The sequence below is a fragment of the Chrysochloris asiatica genome, unplaced genomic scaffold (genome assembly GCF_000296735.1).
Source record: "Chrysochloris asiatica unplaced genomic scaffold, ChrAsi1.0 scaffold00152, whole genome shotgun sequence".
NCBI lineage: Eukaryota > Metazoa > Chordata > Mammalia > Afrosoricida > Chrysochloridae > Chrysochloris > Chrysochloris asiatica.
In genome coordinates, this window is record NW_006408670.1 from 2281339 (window position 1) to 2308931 (window position 27593).

General features: G+C 45.1%; 1 protein-coding gene across 1 annotated transcript; it reads left to right on the top strand.

Moving 5' to 3' along the window:
- The first annotated feature begins 566 nt into the window (after positions 1 to 566).
- On the top strand, positions 567 to 27262 carry LAS1L (LAS1-like (S. cerevisiae)). The gene is made up of 15 exons (XM_006870805.1): positions 567 to 638; positions 893 to 1107; positions 2371 to 2496; positions 3521 to 3590; positions 4347 to 4428; positions 9387 to 9668; positions 9934 to 9980; positions 10761 to 10870; positions 12315 to 12400; positions 12742 to 12792; positions 13030 to 13236; positions 13572 to 13719; positions 19896 to 20395; positions 25103 to 25253; positions 27154 to 27262. The coding sequence occupies exons 1-15, from the start codon at positions 567 to 569 to the stop codon at positions 27260 to 27262; spliced, it is 2256 nt and encodes a 751-aa protein (XP_006870867.1).
- The last annotated feature ends 331 nt before the right edge of the window (positions 27263 to 27593 follow it).

Genomic DNA, 27593 nt, shown 5'->3' on the forward strand with positions numbered 1-27593 from the left:
GACCCAGGGAGGAGCAGAGATTTGTCCAGAACTACTCAACTAGTGGTGGAGCTAAGACTAGAGACCAAGTCTACTCCAACATGACTTTCATCCCAAGCATTCAGAGTTCATATCACTGTGCAATAACACAACAGGCTGGTACTAGTTTGGAAGGCAGGGCCCCTGGGTACCTACAACTAAAGCAGATTTTCCAGCCCGAGTTGAGATATTTGCTCTGTAGCTCTGTCAGTGTCCTGATTCTTGATAATCAAAACATTACACTTATCATCGCATTTACAATAAAGTGGAAAACCATGGTCCTGCCTCGCTGGGCACGGGGCGAAAACTGAAATTCCTCCTGTAGCCCACACTCTCATATCTGAGAAGGCAGGAAAATGATGGGGGGCGGGATGGGGGTGGGAGACTGCAGTGGAATCCATTCGTTCTCCTAGTAGCGACCCTAATGGAAAATGTAGGGCTGCCCCATAGGGTTTCCATGGCTCCCAAGGTTGTAAACCTTTACGGAAGCACCTAGGCTGGTGGATTGGAATCGCAGACCTTTTGGTTCGCTTCAAAGCGCTTTAACAATGGCACCACCAGGGCTCCTTAAGAAACGGGCAGTAAATTGGCGGAACCTAGAAGCTGCGCCCGAGCAGCTGGTACGGTTGCTTTGCTAAAAGAACATTTCCGGTCCTGTGAGGACGTAACCCACCTGTAGTTTTGACTGCAAGCTTTTGCGTTCCGATTGGTTACGCTAACGATGGGAGGCGGGCTTGCGTCCACATCACATTCTACCATTGGCTGCTGGCGCGGCGGCGGTTTGGAGTGAGTCTAGCACGTTGAACTGAAGGCAGGTCACAGCGCCGCGCCACTGGGCCTGGCATCACTCCCACTCGCTGTGTGGAGGGCCTAGGACCAGATCAGGTCTAAGTCCCGGGGGATGGATCGTGTGTGGAATGCATGGTGCGGCAAGCGTGCCAAAGGAAAAAAGTCGTCCCTCTGGGCCCAGCGCATAGTGGTCGCCTGGTTCAACAAGGCGGAGTGGGACCAGGTGATGGTTTATCTGTTCTGTGAGGACCATACCTTGCAGCGGTATGCTCTGAACCGTATCACCGTATGGAGAAGTAGGTAAGCTGGCGGACTCAGCCCTCCTGCCTGAGTGCTGGAGGTGCCTCGCCTCCTCATTTGAAAGGCACTATCCTCGAGTCTTCCCCTAAATTGCCGAATGGTGCCAATGTGAGTGGTTTGGGCCTTGTCCCTCTTCCAAGTAAGTTCCTGGGGGAAAGTCGCAGCCAAGATCTTGCAATCCCATTTATGGAAAGAAAGGGTGTGTGCCTCAACAACACTTGTCTTCTTGCGAGTTTTTACTCCTATCTACGAAGAGTGACCTTACTCCAATTTGGAGAAGAGTCCCGGGCCAGGGTTTAAGGAATAAGTTAACCTGATGTGGAGTTCCGATTGGAATGGGCGACAGGGGCGGCGAGGGCAGTAGGGAGGAGGGGGGCAAGACGGTGCGGGAGGTCCGGAGGTCTTGCCTGCTAAAAACCATGTTTGAGTGGGGAGCCCTAGTCCACTTGGTAAAATTGAGTTGGGAGCAGACTGACAAGGGGTAAGAATTTTCTCTGGTTTAATTTTTTAGTGTTAAATGTGAAAGGCGTGTGTCCATATTTGTTAGTTGATTACTTAACCGGTGCCCTGTGTATACCCTGCTAATCCCTCATGCCCGGAATACATTACCCTCCCTCCACTCTGTTTTGTGTCTATTATGGTACTAGTGTGGCTCTGTAGGGTAAGCACTAGACTGCTAACCGAAAGGTCGGCGGTTCAAACCCACCAGCTGCTCCTCGGAAACCCTTTCAGGGTCGCTATGAGTCGGAAAAGGAGCTCTGGTCGCGTAGTGATTACGAATCGGGCTGTGAACCAGAAGGTCAGCAGTTCGAAACTACCAGCTGTTCCGCGGGAGAAAGATGAGGCTTTCTGCTCCCGTAAAGATTTACAGCCTCGGAAACCCTGTATATGGTCGCTATGAGTCGGAACCGACTCCACGGCACATAAAAACAACATGAGTCAGAACCAACTTTACAGCACTTAACAACAACATGGCCAGTATATAAAGGGATTAACGTACAACAGGGAGTGGGGTGGCTCTGTATGATAAGCACCAGACTGTGGACCACAAGGTTGGTGGTTTGAGCCCACCAGCCACTCCATGGGAGAAAGATGAGACTTTTTGCTCCTGAAAAGATTTACAGCCTTGGAAACCCTATACGGGGTCTCTTGAGTGGGAACTGACTGAAGGGCACTTAACAAGCCTACAGCAGCTTAAGTTCTGAGGTGGAGGGTGGACCAGTGTAAGGGCCCCTATGATGGTGCTGAACTGTGGCCTTTTAGGTTAGGCAACGACCTTCCCCTGGCAGTGGCTTCTACCGCTGACCTGGTACGCTGTAAGCTCATGGATGTGACTGGTGGTTTGGGCATTGATGAACTTAGTCTGCTCTATGGCATGGCACTGGTCAGGTAAGACCTGCATGGGATGGGGAGTGGAGGGTGGCATGGGGGAGGGGGAGAAAAGCATGTGACAAAGCTTGGCCTTGGGTGCTACCTCCCAGTCAACAACAACAACAACAACAACAACAACAACAAAAACCCAGTGTGTCCTGTGTTTGGGTCAATCTGTGAATGCCTGCCTGACTTTTGGTATCCCCCCCTCCTGTTAACATGCATTCCTGTTTTAATTCCTTTCCCTGAGAACCTTATATCTTTCATTTTTCTTTCTCTCTTTCTTGTGGGATGTGAATGGAGATGATTCAGACAAGGTATTTTCTTTGGATGTCTTCCAGCTTTTACAGTCACTTTTTTCTTCTGCTCTACCTGTTTCCATCCAGAAGAACTTTTTTGAATGGTCCGATGTCCTTTGGCCATGATTTAATGTAGAATGCTCAACCCTACTCCTATCTACATTTAGCACCATTTGTCCCCTTTTTTACCTCATGAACACTGAAAGGTTTTGGAAATGGAGACATGGACTGGAGTTCCTGACTTGTAAAGTGTCTCAGATCGTTTCTAGCTGTCTCCTACACATCAGGGAAAATGGCTAACACAGTGTTCTCAAAAGCCTTTGCTCATCTCATCATGTTCCCCTTGTCTGCTTTGAGATCCTCCATGGCTCTTCTTACCTTATCCATCTTCAAAGTATGATCCCCATATCATCTGATGCACTCTGTTGTATTAACACTTATAACATATTATGTCCTAACATAATATGGTAATTATGTCATCATTATTTATACTAGACTGAACTCTTCAGTGCCAGAACAGTGTCATATTCATCTGTATGGCTCCAGTAAGGGGCAAACTTTAAGTAAATGTTGGATTGGATGGAAATGTCACTGCTCTGCCTGACACCAACTCTAAGTAAGGACAGGCAGTCAGTGGAAAGGTTTTGGAAAATACCAGGTGTCAGCAAGGTGTTTTGAAGCCCCGTTAATTTGAGTAAAACAGTTACTTTGGGCTGTGCCACTTATTTCTTCCCCAACCTCAGGTTTGTGAATCTTATCTCAGAGAGGAAGACAAAGTTTGTCAAGCTCCCCCTCAAGTTCCTGGCTCAGGAGGTGCGTATGATAAAGTGGCCTTGCTCAATTATCTCTCTCCAGGAGGACTCACTAAGTGGGAGCATGGGGTGAAGTGGGCATATAATCATAGTAGCTCATCTATCATTGCCAATCAAGCCCAACAAGAACCCAAGAGCCTCCGCTTCCAGCTAAAAGGAAGCAGAATTGCTCCCTTGCCCATGACTGGTATCACAGTGGGCTTAGCCTGCCCAGCTTGCTTGGAGTGGCCCAATGAAGCTAAGGAGCCTGGATGCACCACTGGGTGGGGACAGGAAGGAGGTGGCAGTCTACAGCACTTGTCCTTAGAGAACTGACAGTCTGAAGGAGGAGATAGCTCAGCCAAGCAGCACGAAAATGCCAGACATTCTTATCCTGAGTGAGTATGGGAGGTGTATGGCAGCCCAGGGGGCAAGCATGTTTTCAGTCGTCATGAGAAGCTACCTGGAGGACACATGGGCAGAAGAGGTAAAGGGTACCAAGGGAGAGGGGACTGATACAGACAGGGCAGAGGGAGGCTGGAAGTGATTGTTAATGCTCATTCATGGAGATCTCTTTGTTGGAGGAGGGTGGTTGGTTGTTGAGGGAAGGAGGTGCTTTTCCTGATTTTCAAGACTACTTCCATAGAGCTATAAAAAGAATCAGAATTTGGATTCTAATCTTGACTCTACCAGGAAGAAATCAGGCGAATTCATCTTTGTGGTCTCTTCCAGCTTTAATATTTTCTAATTTCCATGCGCACACTTCCCCCCAAATCAGGTGAACATTCCGGATTGGATTGTTGAACTTCGTCATGAGTTGACACACAAGAAAATGCCCCATATAAATGACTGTCGCCGAGGTAAGTCCTTAGGGTAGCAGGGTATACCTATCACAGTTATGCCCAGGGTCCAGGTTAGGTGGCACTGGGACTAGAAGGGTCTCCACCAGGATTAGGGCCAGAAGTAGGATGAGGCACTTGCCTGGGGTGCAACATTTAAAGGGGCACCAAAAACTCACTAATCAAGATAAATAATATTTTAAAAAAGCAAATTTAATGCAGAAGACATAATACTTTTGAATAAAAACAGGGTTAATATTATTGATTTCTCCTTTTCCCTCCACTTCTCATGTGACTTGGTTAGGAATTGCTCTGATCCTGTGTTGATATCTTGATTGTTGAGTTTGGAGGCCCCTGGTGGCATTGTTGGCTGCTAACTGCAAGGTCAGCAATTCTAACCCACCAGCCACTCTGCAGAGAAAGAGGAAACTTTCTGCCCCCACAAAGATTTATAGCCTCAGAAACCCTATATAGAGTCTCTATGAGTCAGAATCAACTCGATGACAGTGGCTTTTGGTTTTTAAATTTTATACCTGAGTCGCTTACCCTCATTTATTCTCGCCTATACACTGGGAATCCTGGTGTGGCGCTGTGGATTAATGCGCCAGACTGGAAAGCCATTTGAACTGCAAGGTCGGTGGTTCAAGCACACCAGCTACTCCTTGGAAACCCTATACAGGGTTGCTATGGGTCGGAACTGACTTGATGGCAATTAACAACAACAACAATACATTGGACTGCTAACCACAAGGTCAGCAGTTCAAACCCACCAGTTACTTCCTGGAAACCTTGTACAGGGTTGCTAAGAGTCAAAAATGACTGGAAGGCACTTAAACAACAATAACCTCACTCTAGTCATTACCCTGCCTGGGATAACCGTCTCAGATGGCAACATAGAGTAGGCAGAGGATAAGAAAAATTATTCTTGAAGTAATGGCTTTCTTAGTATAATTTTTATTTTTCTGCTTTTGATACAGACTTGAGTATGAAAATCTACTTAACTTCCCACCATAATAAAATTCAACAATGTGTGCTCATTGGTAAATGACCCCTGGTACTCTACTCCAGTGTGTAATAGATAACAAGGATGATGGGTAAACTTTTTTTTATGCCTGTTAAAGGAAGCTGATACAATTCCATTCCACTAAATGTGGACATGCATGGGACACTTGCTGCATGATTGTACAAACATTCAAAAGAAACTGAAAATTTGGATTTTTATATAAAATATCATGAATTTTAAATGTTAGCTTCTATGTCCTTTTTTTTTTTTTTTTTCAAATACCAGGGAGGAGCCCTGGTGTGGCACTGTGGGATAATGCGCTGGACTGTAAGGTCAGTTTAAACATCAAGGTTGGCGGTTCAAACTCAGCAGCTGCTCCTCGGAAACCATACACACGGTCGCTATGAGTCGGAGCCGACTCAATAGTACTTAACAATAACAACAACAGAATAACTACTGGACTGCTAACCATGAAGTTCAAACCCACCAGACGCTCCTTGGAAAACCTATACAGGGTGGCTATGAGTTGGAACCGACTCAAAGACACTTAACAGCAACAAACCTGAGGAACAGAGAAAGAACATCTAGAGACCTCATTTGGTCATTACACTTCTAGTTTACATTCCTGCTTTTAAGAGGGATTCTTTCTCCAGTTCATGTTGGAATTCCTCTCGGGGTGGAGTATCACATACAGTACTGCCAGAGGAGAGGATTTAAAGACAGGTTTATATAGAACCTCCTGCCTGGTTTTCCTTCCTTGCTAGGACATAAGGAAATGTTTACCCAGGTGATCTGACTGGTATGAACACACTCCTCCTACCTCCATCTTCCTGTTACTTTTCAATTGTTCTTATTAAGTACCAACCTTGCAGTTCAAACTGACCTTGCAGTCCAGTGCTTATCTTACAGCGCCACACCAGGACTCCAGTTAGGCAAAGTAAGAAAACCTGAGAATTGTTTGATCTGGAGTGGGGGACAAAAAGTATTAGCAAGAAAAATACCTGTTACTTCAGTTAGCAAACAATTACCGAGGCTGTGTGTTGTTATTTTTGTTGTTGTTAAGTGCCGTCGAGTTGGTTCCAACCCACAGCAACCCTATATAGGATTTCCAAGGAGCAACTTGTGGTTTTGAATCGCTGACCAGTGCATTAGAGGCTATGTGTTAGGTGCTGGTTATTTAGATGTAGACGACATTGTCTGATATTAAAGAACTCATAGAACTTTAAGAAGGGAAAGTTAGAAATTGTTATGTGGTATGGTGAGAACAGTAATGGGATATGTCTTAGAAACTTTGGTAGAGTAAAGGGAGCCAGAGGAGGTTTCATAGACTTCATAGTGCTTGTGCTGAATGTTAAGGAATAGGAATTCACTAGCTCCTTGAGTAGGGCAAGAAGGCATTCTAGGCAGAGAAACCATTGTTGTTAAGTGCCATTGAGTCAGTTCTGACTCATCGTGACCCTGTATAGGGTTTCCAAGGAGCTACTGGTAGGTTTTAACCATCAACCTTGTGGTTAGCAGTCCACTACTTATCCTACAACGCCACACCAGGACTTCAGGCATTGGAATTAAAAGGTGCACAAATGTGGGTGGAAATGGAATGAATGGTACTTGTAAAACAGTGTAACAGGCTCAAGGAAGTGGAAGCATATTGCCAGGGCATGAATATCAGGGGTATGGGAGGCAGTAGCTAAGGATAAAATTGAAGTAGCAGTCTGAGGTCAGATGGGCTTATATGGGATGTACATGGGTGGCATCTTCATGGAGAAGTGGTTAAGTCCTAAAATAAGCATGTTAGGTCAGGATTGTATTTGGTTAGCATGTAGTTAGTGAATAGGTTACTCTTAGTACTAGTGGATTGAGACTGCTTGGAAGCTGAGAATTTCCTAGAGTTCATGGAGAGAACAGATTCACATTTCCTAGCATACACCTTCCAGAACATGTGCCCAGGGTAGAACCACAATTTTTTTTTTTTCGTATCCAAAGCACAGGCTGGATTTGTGTTTAATTTTAAAGTACAGTTGTTAATGAATTATAGTGTACTGGGAAGTTTGGAAGGGCTCTAGTAGGCAATATATAGTGTGAGCTTAGCAGAAAGCTCTAGGATAGAGGTGCCAAGTGGTAAAATTTCAGAGTAAAGATGAAAATTTCCTGGTGTATATGTATAGAATGGGGAAGCAGAACATTGAGAAAAAGCCCTTGGGAAATCCCAGAATTTAAAGATAGGCAGAGGGGTGAAAATACAGGCAGAAGAATGGTGGTGTTTTGGGGACCAAGGAGGAGAGGTTTGAGAAGTGTGAGCCATCAGCAGTGCCTTATGATACAGAGATGGCAAAAACGATAAAGATTGAGGAGAGTTCATTAATTTGGGCAATTGAAGGTAATTTAATGGCTCTGTTGTAATCCACATTGTTGTAATAAAGTCATTAATAAACTTTAAGTTCCCTGGATGGCACAAGGAGCGCTTTTGGTGCAATGGGTTAAGCATTAGGCTGCTAAACCCACCAGTAGCTCTGCAGGAAAAAGATGAGGTAGTCTGCTTCCATAAAGATTTATAGCCTCAAAAGCAACAGGGCCATGGACTGAGAAAGGCAGTGTGCCTGCTGGCAGGAGGCTAGCTTGCAAACTGTACCCGTTGGACATTTAAACAGATATATATTTCAATGTGGTATGTGTACATCAAAAATAAAAGGGTAATAGAGGTAAACACTGTTAGCTGATGGTACATAGAGGGGATTGTAATTATTGCAGTGATTTGCTAAATGTAAAACTGATGAGATGCCCTGTCAACCTTTACACACTCAATTCACAATAAAAGCTTTAAAAAAACAACAACAAAAAAAAAACCCTATGGAACAGTTGTCTTATAGGGTTTCTATAAGTTGTAATTGACTCTAAGGTAGTGAGTTTGGTTTAGGATTTTTGAGCGACACAATAGATCCCGGTGTGGCACTGTGGGTTAATGAATTACAACACCGGCGGTTCAAGCTCACCAGCCACTCCTAGGAAACCTATACAGGGTCGCTGTGGGTTGTAACCAACTCGACGGCACTTAACAGCAACAACACTAACCTAAAGGATGACTTGGTGATATGCTCCCATAGATATTATAGCCAAGAAAACCCTATGGAAAAGTTGTACTTTGTTAATGCATAGGTTCACCATGAGTCAGAATTGACTCGATGGCAACAGGCTTGAGATTGGTAGCTTTAATAGGGTTATGCATCACCTTACTTTGTTGCTTCTTTCTTTTTTGCTCTGTAACACTTTTATTCTTAATCTTTCTCCTCCATTAGAATGTAATCTTTATGATGAAAAGGACTTTGTTTTGATTCAGTGTTTGATATAATGCCTGACACAAATTAGATTCTCAGTAAAGATTTGTTGTCTGAATGAAGAGCTGCTGGATTAGATTCTCCATGTCCCCTTATAAAAATAAATAAATAAATTACACACATATAAGGTTTACAAGCTTCTTGAGACCCAGAGATTTTTTTAACACAACCCCATACTAATCAAGAACCTTTCATTTAATTTAGCTTCTTTGTGATGGAGAAACTGAGATCTAGAAAAGGGAAGAGACCTAACCAGGGCCATATAACTAGCTAGTTGCTCTGGATCCCAGTTATCCCACTGCCTGCTCATCATCATTGTGAACCACAATGTCTGTGGTTGAAATCTATCAACTGCTCCTCAGAAACCCTATACAGGGTTGCTATGAGTTCTAACGGATTCAACGGCATATAACAACAATCTCCAACTAGTTCTTTCTGGAAAAGGTGCTGGTGAACAAGAGGAGAAAGCAGTTGACAGGTTCTTTCAGGATATTTGAGATTTGAGCCTGCTTATTGCTAAGCCTCTTCCCTGGGACGTTCCATTAATGCTCACAATTTGCGGATTGTGAACAAGAGAGCTGTGGGCCTGCTAGGAGCTGCTTGTTTGCTTGGTCTTAAGGCATTGCCTTTCTTTCCTCCATCAGGCTGCTCCTTTGTCCTTGATTGGCTACAGAAGACCTATTGGTGCCGCCAATTGGAGAACAGTCTGAGAGAGTCCTGGGAGTTAGAGGAGGACAAGGAAGAGACAGATGAAGAGGACCAACAGGAAGATAAAAACATTGTTGTTGATGACAGCACAGAACAGAAACCAGAGCCTAAGGAAGATGAAAAAGGTACAGAGCAGGATGTCAAGGCTGATGGAGAAGGAGACAGCAGAGAGGTGGATTCACATTTGGAAAATGCTCTTAGGCGTAAAGAGCTATATGGTAGGTGTCCTTGGACAGCTTGGAATGCTCAAGCTTTGGTTTAGCTCTGGTTATTTCTTAGACTTATTTCCTGTGGGCCTGTGGTGAGTTCTAGCTTTAAAAATTACTATTGCAAATGAACTTCCTTGAGTCCTGTGAAGGAGGAGGGAACAGGAATTCTAGTTTCCAGTTTACAAATCAAGAAATGAGGTATTAAGATTTCAAAATCCATCTGGAGCAGAGAACTGGGCTGGCTGCCCAATCCATCTCTCCTTTCTGTTTTCAGAAAGAGTCCGAGAACTGCTGGTATCTTATGAAGAGGAACAATTTAAGGTAAGTAAGTGCCCCTAACCTGGTGTGTTCCCCATTTCTTCCCTCTTTGCCAGCTCCCTAGGAGACAAGTCCTGAGAAGAAATTTGAAAACAAAAATGGGAAAAACTTGTGGGAACTGCTCATAATGAGAGAGCAGGGAACTAAGAAGGAGACAAAAGGAGCAAAGTCCAATGGCTAGTACTCTACAACAATGGAAGGGAGCAGATAACAGAAATTTGTGGATAATATGTCCTATTGGGTGGTGCGGAACAAAAGAGCATAGGTGATTATCCCATCCAGTCCTGCAATACTTCAGATGACTAGCAGATTGGGGCTGTAGAACTTTCCTAGATCTGGTAAGCTTCAGGAGAGCTGTTATAGCAGAAAGGGAGGTAGCTTCAACACCATCCTGCTTTACCCTTTCTTTTTACAGATGGATAAGTGACATGTGCTACTAGCGATAGAACCAGGATTAGAACCTAAGTCCTTTGACTCCATTTCTTCCATTCCCTACTGCCTCCCTTTACTCTGCCCCAAGGGTCTCTGCTCATCTCCAAGTGTTCCCCATTGGAAGTCTCAATGTTGAGGTATCTTGTAATTGAGAGCTTCAGGGAATTCAGGAGTAGTTGAAAGTGTAGCATTTGAAGTTCAGGTTATTTTAAATAGGCAGTTCTGGGGGCACCCCTGTATGCCTTGCCCCATACCCTGAATACAAGTACCAATCCAGGAGAAAGGATCCTGAAAAGGCTGGGGTGGTCTGCCTGGCCACATCACTTCTGATGGGATCATCTTGGTTAACAGGTGCTAGAGGAATTTAGGTATTTACCTCAGGCCATTAAGGTGTGGAATAACCTGTCCCCACCTATAGAAAGCATCCTGGCAGAGATCAAGAGCATTACACGGGAGAACAGGTAAGATATTCTCACAGCCTATTCCTAACTAGGTAATCAGGGGCTGCTTTGTTGAAATCAGTAGCAGCCTTATTGAAATTAGTTACTATATCCAAGCTTGCCAACCTTTGCTATAGGAAATCCCAAAGGTAATACTGATTCCCCGCAGGGTGACCCTGTGTTCTTTATGACCTCTATCCCTAGCCCTACCAGCTACCAGATAAGGGTTGTCTATTTGAGTCACTGGAATGGCCAGAGGCAAGTAGGTCCACTGTTTGTCTATCTCTTGGCCAGCTTTGTTGCTCTCTGTCAGGTGGGTATGTGAAGTTCTTGGCAAGTAGGAAAAGCCCGTAATCCTTCCTACCTCTCTGCTTGCCATTGTCCATGTTTTGGGGAAAAGTAAATAGTGGGCACTGCTTTTCTTTTGAACTGTTACTAGAGAGTGTCAGCCTATTCTGAATGATTTGTGTTGAGGGTACAGAGGGGACACCATGCCTTGGCCTGGTTTCCTCAAAAGATTAAGTTCCTTTCTCCCTCAGTATGGCTATGAGCCTTCGACTTTTAAAACAATAGTGCTCAGATTCATCTAGAGCAGAGAGAATATCCTTGTCCATTCCTCTCTCCTCCCTAGTTCTTGGGGTCTTTCTCCCTACATTTAGCTGGAAAGGGCTTTGAGAACCTTCTACTCAAAATGTGTGGGGGCATTGCTAGACCTTCCCAGTTTGGGAGAGGTTGGAAGGAATCAGAGATAGAGCAGAGTGTAGATGGGTAGGGTAAGTGGCTGAGTAGGCCTTCAGTGTAGACTGGGATCACCCCTCTGGAATCTTCATTCCAAGGTTGCTACTGTTTGCAAAGGTGTTTTATCAGTGTCTGCCCAGCCTAGGTTTCTTTGCTCCACCCTTGAACATGGGAGTGGGTGGTGACTCCCTTAGCAGCTGAAAAAAACTCTACTTGTGCCTCTGTACAGTAGCATCTCCATGGTAGTACTAAGCAGGGATAGAGAAAGAGAAGAAAGACAGCTATTTTCCCCTCAAACCTGGTCTGTGCTAAGAGGGACCTAAGCATGCCAACTCTCAGCCATTGGTAACGTTGGGAGCTCTTGTTTCCTTTCTAGGTCTGATTGGCTGGGGGAGCCTCTTTTTAGGATCCTTAGTTCTAGAAGAGCTAGCTTGCTTAAACTTGTTTAAGCTTGAGCTAAATGGGGATTTTCTCCATTTGTGTTTTGTGGCTTGTTCAGCCACTGCCGCCCTCATTATGGGCATTAGATCAGAATGTGCTTAGTAAACATTTAAACCCTTCTGATTCCAGCCTCCAGTCCAGCCTTGCCCCAGGAGATGGAGGTCTGAGATCTAGCAACTTTAGTCACTTCCTGCCAGAGGCATTGGCTACCATTGTGGGTGGCTGAGGAGTAGGAAAGGGTCTTTTTCCTACTTCGCCATACTAAACTAGTATCCTCTTGCTCCAGTGATGCTGTGCTGGATGCTTTTCTGGATGACGGCTTCCTTATCCCCACATTTGAGCAGTTGGCAGCCTTGCAGATAGACTATGAAGGTAGGGTCTCTGGGGGCTCACTGTGGCTTTAGGATACTATGTTTCCTGGGTGGGAACACCAGGTATGGGCTGGGGAGCAAGGGCTGTTCTCTGCCACTCTGTGGCCTCAGGAAGCCCTTCAGTCCTCACTGAATAGAACTGGTTGCCCCACTGATAAACAGTTATGTTTGTGGGGCTATCCTTACTTGACCTGGAATGTGGTGGGATAGGGTGGAATGCTGGGAATATTAATGCCATTATTGTGCTATGTTGATTGTGATTTAGCCACTAGCTAGAAAGCTAGAATAGCAGAACGAGAAAGGCCTTATGAGGTCATCTAGTCCTACATCCTCATGTTACAGATGGGCAGACTGAGGTCCAGAAAGGGGAAGGTACTGACCCAAAGTCACACAGTGAGTTATTGGCAAAGCTGAAGCTAGAACCAGAGCTCTTTTTCTTCTATACTTGGTTTTAGGTCAGTTTTTGAGTGCCAGATACTAACTGGTTTCTTTCTCCCCTACTGTTTTGCTTTCTATCCCCCTGTTCTGTGGTGGCAACTCTGTTGTTGTTGTTGGTGGGGCTTGCTCTTTCTCTCTTGCTTTCCTTTCCATTGGCTCTCACTCCCCTGTCAATGGTGCCCCTCAAACCAGAAAACGTGGACTTGAATGACATCCTGGTGCCAAAGCCATTCTCTCAATTCTGGCAGCCCCTGCTTAGGGGCCTGCACTCCCAGACCTTCACGCAGGCCTTGCTGGAGAGGATGCTCTCTGAGCTGCCAGCCTTGGGAGACAGCGGGATCCGGCCAACCTACATCCTCAACTGGATCACTGAACTGATCGTGGCCAACACCAAGACTGGTGAGAGAGGCTAGCCCTAGCCCGGGGCCTAGGGCATCCCAGGCAAGTGCATCTGCCACTGTCCTCAGCTCTCAGCTCCAGAGAAGCACCAGGCAGACACCTCCTTTTTTAAAGGTTTAGATTTGCCCAAGAGGTCCTGTGGCTGCAATGAACAAATATTCTTCCAACTTTTTCTTCTCACAGTCAACAAAGCTGGGTTGGGGCAAAGGGCCCTGAATGCTTTGAGCAGACGGGAGGTATAGGATTGGGAAACTGGGGTATGGATTTTTAAGGTAAAAGGTTGGGTGGTGGGGCTTTACTGGTTTCTTCTCCTTAGACACTTTCTTCTCTTTCAGGACGAAATGCCCGCCGCTTTTCTGCAAACCACTGGGAAGTGAGAAAGACTTGGAGACTGTTCAGCTGCTCTGCCTCCCTTAACTGGTCCCGGGTGGTTGAGTCCTGCTTAGGCTCACCTTGCTGGGCCAGCCCCAAACTCCTTCAGCTGTAAGTCTCATGAATTCCATGTGGTAAGAGGTTGAAAGGTTATCAGCAAGCCTCAGGGCCACAGCCCTAGAATGGTTGAACTAAGAACATCTAGCCCATCCCCTACCCCATGCACAAATGGGAAAGCTAAGTTCCAGAGAATTGTGTTGGTTCCTATAAATTCTTGTGGTTGTCTCCCTTTCCTCTCCAAACTCAAGAGTACTTCCCTCACACTCTTGACTTTAGCACCTGATTCTCTTCCTACTTTTGGAAACAATCTTTCTCGTTTGGATGATCCATCTGACACTCTACAGTTCCTAAACCCTAGTGACCTTCATTCTTCATTGTACTTGGCAACCCATTTCCATTGCCCATAGTTATTCTATTTCTGAAATCTGATATCTCAATATGCCACTCAGTGACTATGTCTTGTCTTCCAGTTGTTAAACTTACATTCTATGACATCTGCTCTTTGTCTGCATTTATTTCTTTATCCCTCCATTTACTACCTCCCTTGACCTTACTTTACCTTGATACCCTGCCTGGTTTATCACGTCAGCATCACATCAGTACCTTCTACTCTGGCCATCCTTTGGCTGTATCTGAGATCCCTCAAGTTGGGATTGATCTTCCCTACTCTGTTTCCTCTGATTCCCAGCCTTGGAGGTAATGCTTTTTAAGCTCCGACCAGGCCTCTGTTCTGTTTGTCTGAACTTTTACTTGTTTTCTGAACATTCACTCATATTTCTTGACTATTCTAAACCCTTATCACATACCTCAAACCCCTCCCCCTCTCCCTTTTCACTCTAGCTTTCTCTAGCATATGAAGATATACAGCAGCTCCTCTAAAAGTTGAGGTCCAGTCCTCATAAACTGATCTGCAGCTGCACTCAATCTTCTCTTCTCACCAGTCTCAGGATGAGGCGACCTTGCTCTGCCTCAAAACTGGTTCTTCTACTTGTGCTCTAGAGACACCTCTATGAACATTCCTGGGGCCTCACCCTACCTAGCCCCTCCCTTGCTTTACTGACTCTTACTTTTTAACCTGAACATGCCTGAGTTTTTCTCATCTTACAACAAACAAAAATAGCAATAAAAGTACAGTCCCCTGTGACTTTGAGCTCCTCTGTAACTACCAGCATGTCATCCTTCCCCTTCCATCCAAACATCTCAAAAGTCTGAATTTCCCTCACTGTCCTTTTACTTTTCAGTCTGCTTATTTGGCATTCGCCCCAAATTGTGCTTCTTTGACCACCTAATTATTGAATCCACTGGGTCCTTGTCAGCCTTGCTGTGTGCTGTACTGATTCTGTTTACTTCTTCCTCCTTGAATGGCCTGTGCTTTTTACTGGTTCCTATAAAGTGCTAAGGCCCAAATTTCTTTATCTAGCTCAGGCCTTTCCTCCAAACTTCAGCTTATGTTGCTGTCGTTGTTGTTAAGTGCCGTTGAGTCGATTCCAACCCATAGTGACCCTGTATAGGGTTTCCTAGGAGCAGCTGGTAAACTTGAACCGCCGACCTTGTGGTTCAAACCGATGTTACAGTCCAGCACATTAACCCATAGTGCCACACCAGGACTCCTCAGCCTCTTATAATCAATTGCTTATTAGACATCTTCCCTTGGATGGACCAAAACAAAATTGGTCATATTACTCCTTACATCAATCCCTAAAGTGATATTCCTTCTCTGGTCCCTGTCTGACCTGTCATATTGACTCTCAAATACTTCCCAAATGAGATATTTTTTGTTGTTGTGTCTACTTTCCCTAGTATTGCTTTTGCTTTATCAAAGTGTAAGATTTTCAAGGGTAAGAGCTCTCCATTAACCTGTGCCCCAGTACACCACACAGGCACCAAACAGACCTCAGTAAATGCTGTTTTAATGGACTGTATTCTGCTGTCTCATTGCCAGTGGAGCTTCACGTGGTGGGAACTGACTTATTTCTTGGTGAATGAATGAAGTGGGACTCTGGGTGCCAAGACTCTTTTAACCCCTAAGTATCTATGGAGTTAGAGTTCTGATGGAACCCTACACAGGGTCACTATGGGTCGGAAACGACTTGACGGCACTTAACAACAACAGTGTTTTTATAAGAGAGGAAAAGGTGTCTTTGTAGACAAAGCCAACCAGGGCAAAGCCTTCAGGAGATAGTACTAAACCAAATAGTCAATCTCAGATTTGTGTACTTTAGACTAAAAATGATATAGATTGGGAAGGGAAAGGGGGATTGAGAGAGCCAAAAGAGCCTGGCGTAGTCAGAAATACCATCACAGATGAGGCATTTGAATAGTTCAAGCAAGAGAAGGAATAAAGGAAGTTTCAAAGTCAAAAGGAAGATGATGCATATATGTAATGGAGGGAGGGAGTGAAAAGAGCAGAATGGAAAGGTTTTAGATAGGTGACCTTCAAGGTACTTTCCAATCCTAAGTATCTGCAGAGTGGAAGCTGCTGGTATTGGAGAAAATTGGACCACAGAGATCTTCTCCCCAACCCAAGCAATACCAGAGGGATGTGGCACATGCCAACAGTAACAGCACCTTACTTGGATATGATTTCTTGTGTACCGATACTGCCTTCGTCAGATAATCAGCTAATCTAGTACTAATTAAATTTGATTACACAGATTCGAAATCAGATGGCATTTTCCCAGGTGCAGTACTGCAAATCAGTAACAGAGCTGGAGCCAGAATCCAGATACCCTGTCCTCATTCCTGGGCTTTTTCTACAATGGTACTATTGCAAAAATAAGCATATGTTATTAGACTTACATAGATTTTGCTTCGCCTCCTTCCCGCCTGAGGAAAAATGGTTAGGCCTTAGGTACTTGGACCTAAACAGCTATTACAAGTTCTTGAACTAGGAAAGACAAAAAGGAAGCAAATGGGTCTGTTAGTAAAGAGGTACAGAATGTTGGGCCAGTAAAGTTTTCATGACCATACAGCCCTTATGCTCTCATTTAACAAGAGAATTGAGACTTAGCAGAAAGGACTTTGCCAGAGTTACCCAATAAATAAGGGTACAAAAAGAAAAGATACCACTACTATTAAAAGCCTGACATGGTGCTGGGTACAAGGGTAAGTCAAAAAGTACAGCTATTAGAGTTCTAGCTCATTAATGCACAGATTTATTTCAAACAAAAGGTGTTAAAATGTGTTGATGATCGGTAAATGGCTATAGACAAGTTCTCTCAGTAGTACACTTGTTAGGATGCCTTCAAAAAAGATACAGTAGTTTTCGAGAGGATCTGCTGGGCTGTTTAAATTCAAGGCAGAAGGACCTACTCAGAAGGTTATGGCAACTGTTTTGGGGGGCTGGGGTGGATTTTGAAGGAGTAATCCTGATAGATTTCCTCAACGAGCACAGGATTATCATGGATATTAAGAAATTTTAAGAAAATGGAAAACTGCATTGATGTGAAAATGGCCAGAAAAGTTGCACTAATTTATGTTTCCATAACCACCTGCTCATTCTTTGAGAGTAGCAGGGGCTGTCCTATGAGGATTTCTTTGAGGAACCTTACCCCATCCACCGTAGAGTCCTGATCTTGCCCCTTCAAACTTCTTTTTGTTCAACAAAACTCAAAAAAACATTTAAAAGGAACATGATTTGAGTTCCTTGAGGAAGCCAAAACTGTTATTTTAACATGGTGTAAATTGACAAGTGCCTGATTTTTTGGGGAATGGTTAGAGAGATGGAAACGCCCCCTTCAGAGGTGTATAGATCTAGATGGGGAGGATATGTTGAGAAACAGTACCCTCATATTTTGATAGGTTAATAAAGGTTTCTATGATTTTTGTAGCAATGCTTTTTAATTTGTCCTCATATTTTTGGTAGAATTCATTTCATTTAAATGACACAGTAATCTTTGGAAGTATAGTATTATACTATTGGCAGGACACTGAGCCTCTGATTAAAGTGACTTATCCAAGTGTCCCGTGGTTCATTGTTGTAGGACAGGAATTTAGGCCCAAGTGTTGTGAGTCCAAAGTCTACTTTCTTTTCATGGACTTAACTTGTAACCTTCTCAGCTGCAAGCTGTAACCAGGCAAACCTGAGGAAAGAAATGTGTTTTAAGATCCATGTCAGTGTTGTACCTTAATGGTTAGACTAGACATTTTGAGATGGTAGGTAACAGTAGATAGCAGTGATAAGGTAGGCATCTTGCCAATGTCTTGTGCCTAGGGATGTTTAAGGAGCTCTGGTAGCGTAGTGGTTACGAATCAGGCTGCTAATCTCACAGTCAGCAGTTTGAAACTACCAGAAAGATGAGGCTTTCTGCTCCTGTAAAGATTTACAGCCTCGGAAATCCTGTAGAGGGTCGCTGTGAGTCGGAACTGACTCCACGGCACATAACAACAACAACAACAGGAATATTTAGTATTAATCACTAATGGAAGGCAGTGAGAGGGAAGAGAATTTCTCTCTGACTTTTCCTCTAGTAAGTTGGAAGATTTCAAGAGCTTCCCCCAGCTAACCAATTTTAGTTAGTTTAAACCAAGTTTTAACCATTGTTAAAATGGTTAGTTTAAACCAATTTTAGTTAGTTAGGTAAACCAAGTTTAGTTTAGTTTGGTTAGTTAACCAGCTAACTGATTCAGTTTGAATCAGTGTCCTCTTGAAATGTGAAATTTGTCCCAGAGTTTCCCAGGCTCCCAAATCGAGTCACTAATTCCCAGCTCTGCCTCCTACCAGTGATTACATGTGTCTACATGTGGAGCCCACAAAGAAAACAGCCCTCTTGAACATATGGCTCCTCCATAAACTGACCATAGTTTAAGCTGGAGACGTGTAGAAGGAACTTATCCATCTGTTCTAGCAGTAACCAAGTGCTTGGTTCCAGATTATATGTGAGACTACCAGGGGTACACACATGCCTCTTATTCCCCATGTACTCTCTTCAATGGCTGTGTGTCTGTTGGTGGTTTTGCTGTTAGCATGGTCCTTTGTGTGCACATTGTCAACATCGTTAACTCTCCTGCTTTGGCCCCTACCATCCAATTACCGAGCTCTAATATGGTAGCGTAGTGGTTATGAGTCGGGCTACCAACCTCAAGGTCAGCAGTTTGGAACTACCAGTGGTTCCATGGGAGAAAGATGAGGCGTTCTGCTCCCGTAAAGATTTACAGCCTCAGATTCCCTGTGCAGGCTCACTATGAGTCGGAACCGACTCCAAAGTACTTAACAACAACAACAAACAGCAACTCTCTATTTGTCCACAGCTGCTTTTTCCCATGTCCACTGCCAATGCCCTAAGTCAGCCCTCTCTGTCTCTGGCCTGGACTGTAGTAATAGTCTCTTTACCTTCAGGCTGCCCACCACATGCATGTGGTCACTAATGATCTTCAGAAACACAGCCTTCACCTATGCTTAGCATTGTCAGGTGCCCCTCCACCACACACTCAACCACACATTTACCTTTCCAGCCTTCTCTTCATCCCATAATCCCGTAGCTCCTCAGTACATCTAGGCTACTTCACCTCACCCAGCGCTCTGTTCGCTCTTGTCTCTGGTCCTCTTGATGCCCTCCCCCAACACGTACAAACACATGAAGTCATCCCTTGATTTCTCCTGCTCTCCTTACCCTCCTTGTCTCCTCCAACTCCTGTAGTCTGCTATGTTCATCTGGCCTCCCTCCCACCTCCTGTCTTGTACACCTACTGTTGTTTTATTTTTCTTTTCCTTCATTCCAATCTGGGCTGTGGCTGCTTCCAGAAAGGGATCACACTTTGTATTCCATCCCAAAGGAGCTCAGCACACATCCAGGTATATCCTTGGTGCTCAGTATAGATTGTTCAGCTAGGCCACAGGAAGAAAAAGATCTTCCATTTTCATTTCCAATCCTGCAGATCTACTGACTAGTGTATGTATTTACTTAGCATTTCAGTACAGACTACAATAGCTATCATTTATTGTATGCCCACTATGTGCCAGGCATTCTATGTGAGGTATCTTATTTGCTCTTCCAAGCAATTCTATAAATTATTATTACTATTGTCCTCGTTTCACTGAGAATGGAACTGAAGCACAGAGATTGGTCAGAGTTCCTGGTTGTATTGTTTCTATTCTATCTGTTCTACCACACTGCATTTCAGAGGCAGATCTGGAAGCTCAGAAACTAAGTGCAAACCCTGGAGTGTGGGTATGAACTGACTTTAGTTTTTGAATCTCTCCTACCCCATTCTCTCCCTTTGTTCAGAATCTTCAAGGCCATGGGGTCAGTCCTGCCAGATGAGGACCAAGAGAAACTGCTGCGCATCTGCTCTATTTATACCCAGAATGGAGAAAAGAGCCTGGAGCAGGACGACTCAAAGACTTCCACCATCGGGAAGTCTCCATATACTCTGGACAGCCTGTATTGGAACCTCAACCCACCTGACTCCAACTTGGAGTCTGAAGGAAAGGCTCAGGAGCAAGGTAGCCTTGATGTTGACAAGAAAGATGAGAAAGATGAGAAAGAGGTCTTGGAAGACCAGGAAGAAGAAGAGGATGAGGAGTATGACCATGAGGAGGAGCAGGAAGATGATGATGATGATGATGACGACGATGATGACGACGACGATGATGACGATGATGAGGAAGATAGAATGGAAGTGGAGCCTTTCTTTATAGGGGCGGAGTCCCCCACTGCTGAGAATATCAGGCTCCTTACTCAGAAAAGAGGAACTTTGCAGGGATCTGTGTGGCAAGTTAGCTCAGGTAAGAAGCCTATCTCTGCTTTCCTCCCTACACCAGTTTCTTCCCTCTGACTGGTTTTGAGGCTTTCCTCCACCGTAGGGAAGAAGTGAGAAACAGCAGGAGTTAACCAACCTAAGGCAAGTTAAGTGCTAGGGGCCTAAGCACTATTATGTTGCTAGCTGCTTCAGGTTTTTGCTTTTTTCTCTCTTTGACTCACATGCCCATCTGCCTAGAATGTGCCACATCCACTGCCAGAGGCACCTGCAGCTTGTCTGCTGGCTTGCAGTCCTATCAAGTCCCAGGCATGTTTTGCGGTTTGGAGGAAGCCCTAGCTTCCTTGCTGTCTTATTCTCAGAAGGTCTAGCTTGAATGAGATTTCACCGAGAGTATCCAGAGAGCACCCTAGATATTCTGGAGGCAGGGTTTGACACTAAGGGGTGTTGGAACCAATGACTTCAGAGACAAGATTCTATGCTGGACATAATGCAGGATGTGGAGTAGAGTTGTTGTTGTTGTTAAGTGCTGTCGAGTCGGTTCCGACCCATAGCGACCCTGTACAGGGTTTCCGAGGGTGTAAATCTTTACTGGAGTAGAAAGCCTCATCTTTCTCCCACGGAGCAGCTGGTAGTTTCGAACCGCTGACCTTAAGGTTCACAGCCCGATTCGTAACCACTACGCTACCAGAGCAGTGTAGATTCTATGTATATGAGGCACAGTGAGCAGTCAGGAAGATATAAGCTGTTATGTCTGCTAATGCATTTAGCACCAAATGACAGGTGTGTGAGAGAGGGACAGAGGTATGGTGTGTGTATACACAGTGGTATGTAGGTATGTAACTTTGTGTACATGTATATACAGGGTGAGGGTGGGGGTGGACAGAAGGTTGGAAAAGAGGGTGAGAGGAGCCTAGAATCAATCTTACCTTAAGAGGAATTATATATGTTTCTGGAGGGAGGGGCGGGGAACACAATAGAGTGTAAGGGTCATATTGTGTTACTGTCATATTGATACCTATTGAAGTAGGGAAAGGCAGTTGGGTAATTATGTATAAATAGAAGTTAGGAATGGTAAGCTACAGAGCTCTCTGTGCCAAACTGGGAAATGATACACTCATTGTGTGTGTGTTAACACTCCCATAAGATGAGCCCTTACTGCAAGAGAACTGTGGGTGTTTACTGCAAGAGAACTGTGGGTGTTTGGGGTGTGTGCATGTATGTTAAAGAACAGGAGCCTCAGAATAATGAGGCTCAAAAAGTTTTGTGGCCTTATGGTGAGGTACATGTGCGTGAAAGAGGTTGGGCAGGCAGAGGTGGTAAGACGTGGCTAGGCAGGAGAGCAGGGAGATGCAGAGGGAGTGGAGTTGTGTGAGAGTTGTGAAGCAGTGAGTTAGCAACAGCCATTCTAGTCAGTTATAGGACTTGCCATCTGTACACATGGTAAGGCAGAGAGTGCTTTGTGTTCTTAGAGGTTGGGGATGTATGCATATGGTATTCAGGAGCTGGAAATACGGTAAGTTTGTGAGAGGGGAAAGTTAGTCATCAAGAGGGAACTCATCTCCAAGAGTTGCATTGGATATAGGGTTGTGTACTAAACATGTCTGTGAGCATGGGGAACCCAAGAGTGTTGAGAAATAAGAGCCACAGGATGGCAGAGGCAGTGAAATAATGAGAGTATCCTGTGTGTGTTTAAGTGAACATGCAGGCTGGCATGGACAGGGGCATGGGGCCAGGCAGGGGGAAGGGACTGTGTGGGTTTTGAGAGAGACTGTAGTGGAGGAGACCACATAAGATGATGCACAGAATGCAATAGCCAGTACACATGTAGGACATGTTGGCAGAGGAGTGCATCATCTTGTGTTGTAGTCATGGGGGCAATGCTGATATCGTTTATTGTTGTTGTTTTGTACCCTATATATGGTTTCCAGGGAGTGGCTGGTGGGTTTGAACCACCAACCTGGAGGTTATCAGTCCAGCATTTATCTTATAGTGCCACACCAGGAGGTGGTAAAAATAGAGGGCTGGACCTAAGAGAATTAAGTTGCAGAGTGTTGGATGTGAATGGAAGAAAAGCTAGGGAGGCCTAGGGATGGAAGAATGAAAGCCTGTGAATGTGTTTTGGGGAGAGTGTTAGAGACAGACAGTGAGCACATTTAGAGAGCATCATGTGGGTGTGGGCACTGGGCAGTAAAACATAAGCAGGAGAAAGAGTTGGGGCTGAGGAGGCGTGTATGTGTATGATTCTACACATGATTTTTGGGTGCAGATTCCCAGGGACAGCAAGACGGAATATTTTCTGTATATGTGTGAGTACATGTATATGTGGAGGCTTGGTGGTGAGAAAGGTTTTTCTGTGTATATTACAAAGCAGGAACCTGGGGATATTAAGTCAGAGAAACAGAGTAGGCTATGAAGAGTGAGAATAAGAAGTGATGTGGGTTTTTGGTGAGCAAGCCAAGTTTGACCATACCTGGAAGGTGGAGGTGGTAGGTGGTAACAGGAAGGTAGGAGAGCATTGTAAATCTGTTCCTCCTAAGGATGTGTGGCTGGTCTTTTGAGTGCCTTCATTTAGATTAGGGAGTAGGAATCTCAAGCCAGAGAGATACAGAAGTGACAAAACAGTCTAGTATGTGTGCATGAGCATGTGTCATATTGCAGGCAGGGATAGATGTTGGACACAGTTTATCTTGAAGGAAGGGACAGAAAAGTAGCCCATAATAGAGCTGGGTGGTGTCGGGTGGGGCATGATAGGAGGAGCAAGAAGGAGACAGTGATTGAACTCATGGGGAAAGGTTTTGCACTTATTAGAACATGAATATCTAAGAGCTAAGGAGCTAGCTCTGGTAGCGTAGTAGTTACGAATTGGGCTGTGAACCTCAGGGCCAGCAGTTCGAAACTACCAGCTGTTCCGCAGAAGAAAGATGAGCCTTTCTGCTCCTGTAAAGATTTACAGCTTCGGAAACCCTATACAGGGTCACTATGAGTCGGAACCGATTCCACAGCACTTAACAACAACCACATGTAAGAGCTGGGGGCATAAAAGACCCTGACTGGAAGGTGCTGGAATGTGTGCATGTCTTTGGGTGTGTGCCTGTGTATGCTGGACAAATCGTGGCACAAAATCAGAGAAATTACCTCTTAGAGCAAGGAGGACTTGTTTGTTGGTGGTGGTTTTAGAGGTTTCTTTGTATATGTGGAAGTGGAAGGGCATGAGACAGAATGTGTTGGGGGTATGAGAAAGAAGTAAGGACAATGGGATAAGTCATTGTTAAGTGGGCTGTGTTAAAGTGTCCATACAAACATTCTTAGTCATGTATGTTTTTGATAGAGGTGGCAGAATCACCCTAACTCATAAGGATCGGAAGGTGTGTGAGTGTATGAGGGAGTTTATGCAGAAGAGAAATGGCAGTAGAGGTAATGGTATATGGAGGGGTTTATAAACAGGCAGAGGGACAACCATCCAGAGATAATGTGGTGTGTTTGCGCTGTCACTTAGGAGACAAGTACAAGGATATTTATTGAACTAGAGAGCCAGGGGCAGAGATATAGACAGGGCTGTCAGGATGTTAGTGATGGGGAGACAGTCAATGACAGAACCCATGAGGGAGAGTGGCCCCTGCATATCATGGTATCACTGTATGTGTAAGGAGGTGCAGGGAATGAAGACAGTCATGATTTCTTATAGAAGAGCCATGAGTGGGGGTGTGCAGGCCGAGGAACAGTCCTTGCTGGGGCCTATGGGTAACATAAAAAAGCTGGTCCAGGGTTGATATACTCTCCAGAATACCAGGGACATTATGACTGGCAGAGTTTAGTGGATATCAGGGAAATACAGGAGACCAGAAATGGATTTTACTCAGAGAAGCACACCAGTGAAGACTTCACTTGGAAAATATTGGAAACAATTTTTGTAAGGGTGGGAAGGATGTTTATATGATATTAGTGATTGGTGCCTGACACAGTATATTCTAAAGTAGAATATTTGTGTTGGGGTGGAGGGAGATGAGATGGCTTATGAATGTAGAAAAGCTAGAGTATTAAAATGCAAGAGTGCTTCAACAAATTCATGGAAAACTGTAATAAAAAGATAATGGAATTTTCCCACAAACATTTTGAAGCCTCCTTGTATTTCCCTGTCCCTCTTGACATTGCTCCCCCTATGTGTGAATATGCATATGTATGAGGGTATGTCTCCATACAAATATGCAAATAGGGGCGTGGGTGAGAATTGGGAACATTGAAACAACTAAGTCTAAAGAGGATATTGTCTGGGTCTGGTGGCATGTCTGTGAAAGTGGGAAGAGAAGAGCTGAGAGAAATTAAAATGTCTCTCTGTAATTGTGTACATAGACTGTGTATATGCACATATATAGGAGAAGAAGGATCATAGAGTGTGTGGTGGGATATTGAAGGAGTGAAGGGTGTTGCAGTAGAGAGGAGCTCATGCAAAATGATAGAGAGGAGTGAGGCTAGAGACATCCAGAGAGCTGGCTAACTGGGGTGGGTAGGTGAGCAAGCCATGTAGGTTTTTGTTGTTAAGTGCTGTTAAGTCATCGACGCAGCAACCCAGTGTAGGGTTTCCAGTGAGCAGCTGGTGAGCTTCAACCACCTATCTTGTGGTTCAAACTGACCTTGCAGTCCAGTGCATTAACCCACAGCGTCATACCAGGACTATGTGCCAGTCTGAGAACCAGCGTATCAGTCTACTCTGACCACTTCCTTTACTCCACAGAAGATGTACGATGGGGAACATTCCCCTTAGGTCGAATGCCAAGTCAGACTGAGGACCCAGCGGAGCTTATGCTGGAGAATTATGATACCATGTACCTTTTGGATCAGCCTGTGCTAGAGCGGCGACTAGAACCCTCAATTTGTAAGACTGGGTGAGTGCCCATGGTAGCAGGATTTCTCACCCCATTTCACCCTCCATGGGAGGGAATAAGAGAAAAGGGTTGAGTGGGAGAGGTAGCCATCCATAGAGAGGGCATAAATGAGTGAAGTATAAGCGTGAATGCCTGGTTGGGCCCTTGCCATGACTCCCTTCCCCAAGTTGGGGAAGCCAGTGAAGCAGCCATGTAGAACTAGCCTGGTACCCCTCTCAAATTGCATCTAGGTAGGGTGTGTGTGTGTGTGTGTGTGTGTTGTGCTTGTGTGTGCCATTTGGGGGACAAAAAAGGAGCCCATAGTGTTCAACAGATCCCGCAAAATAGTCTATTGTTCCCAAAATGTCAAGAGTGGATGCTCTAATTCAGCTTGCTCATGTTCCTAAGGAGAAAACTAAGGCCTAGAAAGGAGAAGGGGTTTGTCCAAAGGTGCACAGAGAGTAATCATTAGGCCTCCCCACACTATACAGGCATCTTGATAGCAAGGCCTGTGGCAGGCTCCATGCTCTCCCTCGAAACTCGCCTCTGGATCACAGGCATGGGAACACTTGGGTCATCAGGGAACCAGGAACCAAGCAGCCCTTGCTGAGGGGCTGTGCTGGTAGCACAAAGAAGCCCATCCAGAGGGCCTGTACTTTCCGGAATGCTGGGCCAGTGTGACCAGGAGAATCCTGTGAGTACCAGAAAGAGACCCCTGTGGGCCCCTGAAATTGAGAGTCTCTCCCTATGCTGCCTGGCCTGCCCTGCCCACTCCCTGGGAGATGAGTCCCTTTTCTTCTGGGCGTCTTGGGAGAGAGCAATAGAATCCAGGGGCTCTATCCGCAGGCCTTCTGGAGAGGAAAGGAGGTAGCTGGGGAAACCAGGTGTTCTGTAGTTGGGAGTGGGGCCCATATGTCTGAAAGGCTTCTTCTTCTCCCTCATCCCCAACCACCCTGATCCTGGATAGCAAGGATTCAGTGACAACCAGGGTATCCAGGATGAAGTATGGGCAGTTGAAGCTGTTAAATCTAGAAAGAAGTGCATTTGTCCCAGCTCCCAAACTCCCTGTAATAGGGAGGCTTCCTCTTCTGGGGCAGGATATGTCCACCCTGCTTTTTATCCCAGTTCCACCCCTGACTTGGCTATATGACCCTTCCCATCTTTGGGCCTCAGTTTCCTCTTTATGATTGTGGGTGATGGGAGAGAATAGGATTAGATCATCTCTTAAGAGTTTTTTCAGCTGCAGTTGTATAACCATGGATCTACCTAAGGAGAAGAATGATGGATTTACTCTTAGCTGTCACCTTCATCCAACTGGAAGGACCTGTGGGAAGCAACAGTGTTATGAGTAGGCAGGGTTGGGGGCAGAGGGAAGTTGGCTCCTTAGAGCAGTCTGCATTCCTAGAGTGGGAGCTGGACCTATCTGCAGTACAAAGCCTGGCCGTGTTGTTGTGTGCTATTGAGTTGGTTCTGACTCACAGTGACCCTGTATAGGGTTTCTGAGAGCAGCTAGTGGATTTGAACTACCAACCTTGTGATTATCAGTCCAGTGCTTATGCTGCAGTGCCACACCACCTGGATCCAGTGCAGGGTACCCTTGGTCACCAAGTTCTAGGGCCTTGAAAGAAGGCCATGTTAAGGCAGTCACTTTGAATATTTTTCCATGGGTGGTGTAGTATAGAACTTTGTTTTTCTTTAGTCTGATACTGGGGATCTAAGTAATCTTCTTTCCCTACCTCAACTGAAGGGAGGGCAGAGCCATCCTTGATCCTTGGCTGCCCACCTGCAGTGGTTTCTCAAGTTTGCTTTAGTAAAGCCAGACAGGAAAGGAGGACTTTCCCATAGACATCAAGCACCCTTCGGTGCCTTCAGAACCTAAAGATGCTTCCTTCCCTGACTGACCCCACCACTCTCTCTGCAGCTCCCTGGGACTAAGCTGTGGCATTGGCAGTGCCAGCAGCAACTTCAAGGGCCTTCTCTGGAGCCAAGGGCAACTGCACAGGCTCAAAACTGGCCTTCAGCTCTTCTGATGTGAGCCCTGGTGCAAATGTGCATCCAACCCTGCCAGGGAAACAGCTCTTCCCCCAATGTGCCTGATGCTCCACGAAACAACTGGGAGACGGCGCATATCGGCTCATTTATCCATTGCAGGGGGATTTTTAATGTGTTTTGAGGTTTTTTGTTTTCGTTTGAAACACAATAAACAGGCAACTCTAGTTTTGGTGTTTGGGTGTTTGTGAGGTTAGGGGATGTGCTGGATCAGATGAATATCATTTGCCCTTTATTTTCAGGGCTCCAGGAAAGGTAGGGCTTTGATTGGGAGGTGGGTCCTGAGGCTTTTGGGGTCTACTGCCCATAATT